The sequence below is a fragment of the Triticum aestivum genome, chromosome 6D (genome assembly GCF_018294505.1).
Source record: "Triticum aestivum cultivar Chinese Spring chromosome 6D, IWGSC CS RefSeq v2.1, whole genome shotgun sequence".
Classification (NCBI taxonomy): Eukaryota; Viridiplantae; Streptophyta; class Magnoliopsida; order Poales; family Poaceae; genus Triticum; species Triticum aestivum.
This window is the reverse complement of record NC_057811.1, coordinates 66,462,614-66,465,517: the sequence shown is the minus strand read 5'-3', so window position 1 is coordinate 66,465,517 and position 2,904 is coordinate 66,462,614. Positions and strand designations below refer to the sequence as shown.

The following is a 2,904-nucleotide window of genomic DNA, read 5'->3' as shown; positions in this document are numbered from 1 at the left end:
TATCAGGTAGTTAACAGTTGGTCTTAAATCATGTGTAATTAGAATTTGTATGGAATATTATGCTATCAAGTCGAGCAAACGACTGCATGAGTAAGTAACTTAGAAGCAGTTGAGATTTTTTTTATTTTGCAAATAACTGCATCAAATTAGCAGTATAGATAGATGTTACACGATAGTCAGGAGGAGCTAGCAGAGCATCAAATGTAAAATGCCAAAAGACCTTACAGTGTATCATACAGAAATCTGGTGACAGCAAGGGGTGATAAAGATCATCAATTTCATCATGTAGAGCAGATGCTTTCTCCCGGGCTTTCAAAAGATAATGCCATCTTCGACAAGTTATAGAATTGCTCTAGGAAAAGGTCTACGGCAGCCTCTAATTCTACAACCAAAAATTTCCTCTTTCTATTTCAACTGCCAGAGGCACTTTCAGCAATTTCTGTCGTCTCAGGTTCTACCTGCAACTACATAGTTCTGCATCGCGGCCTCACAAGGCATTCAATTCAATCTTCTTCAGCCACTCGAGGAAAGACTCCGCACCAGCAACATCCTTTGACTCTTCATAGTGCTTCAGAAATCTGTTCACAAGCTCTTCCGATGGAACCCATTTGCGTGTCGTCACCATGTTCTTTGCATCTCTCAAGATCTCCAGTGCCGCGTTAACATCAGATTTATCCAGATAGAACTCTGCAAATATGTAAACCGTTCGCTCTTCACAACGGCCCTGAGCCATTGTACTCTGACGGATAGCCTCAGCTTCATCTATCATACTCTTATCAAGGTAAGCTTTGATCATAATATTTGTTATCCTCATGTCATAATGTTCATGATTCGATTGCCACTCCTGGAAGATTTGCTGCAAAGACTCAAAGTCATCAATCATACTCAGACCTTGAAGCATCACAAGATAGCTTCTGTTCAAGCATTTCTTGAATGTGGACTTCAACGACTCCCAGATCCTCTTCACCTCGGTTGAATTGCCACAAAGGGCATGTAAGGAGAGGATGACATTGCAGGGGTGCAACTCAGCCTTGTCCATAACTTCCTCAGCTTTCTTTAGGGCAGCTTCTGCCTTGCCAAATTGCTCTAGTTTAATGTAATTGTTTGCCATTAGAGTGTACAAGGACCAGTGAACTGGAGCCAACTTCTGCAATTCTTCTAGGATCTTCTCCGCAGTGTCCAGGTCATTCATTGTGATATAGCTTTCTATCAAGGTGAAGTATGTAAATTTGTCAGCACTTATACCACTTTCTCGCATTTCTTCAAATGTGGAGCGAACTTTCTCTGGCTGGCCTGCCTTTTGGTACAATTTCAACAAGTGGTTGTACACCAGTTTATCTGGAACAATATTTTTGGCTTTCATATTCTCATAGAGCTCCAGACCTTTGTATGCCAACCCGTGTTGACCATAGCAGTTAAGCAAACAGGAATAAGTTTTCACTGACTTAGATATATTTGGCAGGCTCCAGAAATATTCTTCAGGTGCCTGTATCCCATGTACTTTTGAAACGAGGTCAAGCCGCACTGCCTGATGGCCAGGACTCAAGTTTGCTCCACGAGCTTCCATCCAGTCCAGCAACTGGGTGCATAACAACATTGGCGAAAATTATACAGTGAAAATAAGAAGATACTTTGCTCAGAAAGAGATTTCACCAGAAAAGCACATGCACGCTTGGTACCACAATATTATAGTGAACATAAAAAAAACATTACGACAGACTAATGGCATCACCATCTGAACCTTCTGCTGTTGGAACATAATAAACCTTCATTTTCTAATGTTAAGTCTTAGTTTTCTTCCCTCCAGAACATTTCTTCTCCAAGTTTTTTTGCCTATTCATGTGTGAGTATCGAGATCCCCGCTAAGCAGTAGAGTGTGTTATGGGCAAGCAACCAATGACAGATGAATTCCACGAAATTGTTAACTCTGTTTAGGACCATTCTTAACCATAAATAGTTTTTGTGGTAGACATTATTGGTCAAACCTCCTCAGACTGTATACGTTTGATCTGCGGTTATTTGTGCCGAACATGAAAAATACATGTTTGTTTGAGACAAATTATCCATCAAAATCTTTCCAGCAGTCTGTTAGAAGCAATAAAGCCTGTTAACTACAGCACAACATTCATTGTTCCAACTGAATCATTTTTTTCTCGTTTTTTTCTCTCTTTAGCATCGGCCTTCATGATTATCAATAATATTGAGTACTACTCGTAACTGATTGCAAATGGTAGTAGCACAAGAATCATTTTTGGGGAGGAAAAAACATGCTTCGCGCACGAGCGTATCGAAAATACGGTGACCGGTAAATCGCTAATGCAGCATCGAACAACAAAAGGAAGAGATTTGGGGGAGGGGGATGGCACCTTGAGCGCGCCCTCGTTCTTCTTAAACCTGTTTAGTTCGCGGACGTACGCGAGGATCTGTTGCTGCGAGAGCCGGAACCTCTGCCGGAGCCATTCGTCCATCTCCGCCGCCACTATCCCCGGCGGTCTGCCGTCGGACACCTTCAAGATCCTCTTGTACAGCGGGACCCACGACGGCTCAAAGCCGCGCCTATCGGGACATGCCGACTGGGCCTGAGGCTGCGCGAGCTCGTGCGCGAGTCTCGCCTGGGCAACGGAGATGCGCCGCCGCGCCTCCACGGCGACCGCCCTGCGCAGCATGGGTGGCTGCCTGCCTGTGTTGTTGAGATTTTTTTTGTTCGGTGGGGGTGGTTCTATAGGTGGCCAAACGGGCCGGGCCAAACAGGCCAGCCCACGAGCATGCCGGCACGGCCCGCCATGGGCCAGGCACAGCACGGGCTTTTTTAAGGGGTGAGAAAACCATTATTCATCACGAAAATCCACATGTTGTGGGATACATCTAGGGTCATGGGGAGTGCCAAACCAGACGTGGCGACCC

General features: G+C 44.6%; 1 protein-coding gene across 1 annotated transcript; it reads right to left on the bottom strand.

Moving 5' to 3' along the window:
* Window positions 1-487: 487 nt before the first annotated feature.
* On the bottom strand, window positions 488-2,666 carry LOC123141094 (pentatricopeptide repeat-containing protein At1g60770-like). The gene is made up of 2 exons (XM_044560325.1): window positions 2,367-2,666; window positions 488-1,579 (listed from the first exon to the last, which is right to left on the bottom strand). The coding sequence occupies exons 1-2, from the start codon at window positions 2,664-2,666 to the stop codon at window positions 488-490; spliced, it is 1,392 nt and encodes a 463-aa protein (XP_044416260.1).
* Between the last annotated feature and the right edge of the window lie 238 nt (window positions 2,667-2,904).

Excerpts from the sequence above, each read along its gene's own strand:
- LOC123141094 (XM_044560325.1), bottom strand. The coding sequence starts at position 2,666 with ATGCTGCGCAGGGCGGTCGCCGTGGAGGCGCGGCGGCGCATCTCCGTT. Across the intron at positions 1,580-2,366 it reads AGAACGAGGGCGCGCTCAAG|TTGCTGGACTGGATGGAAGC; the intron begins GTGCCATCCCCC and ends TTATGCACCCAG.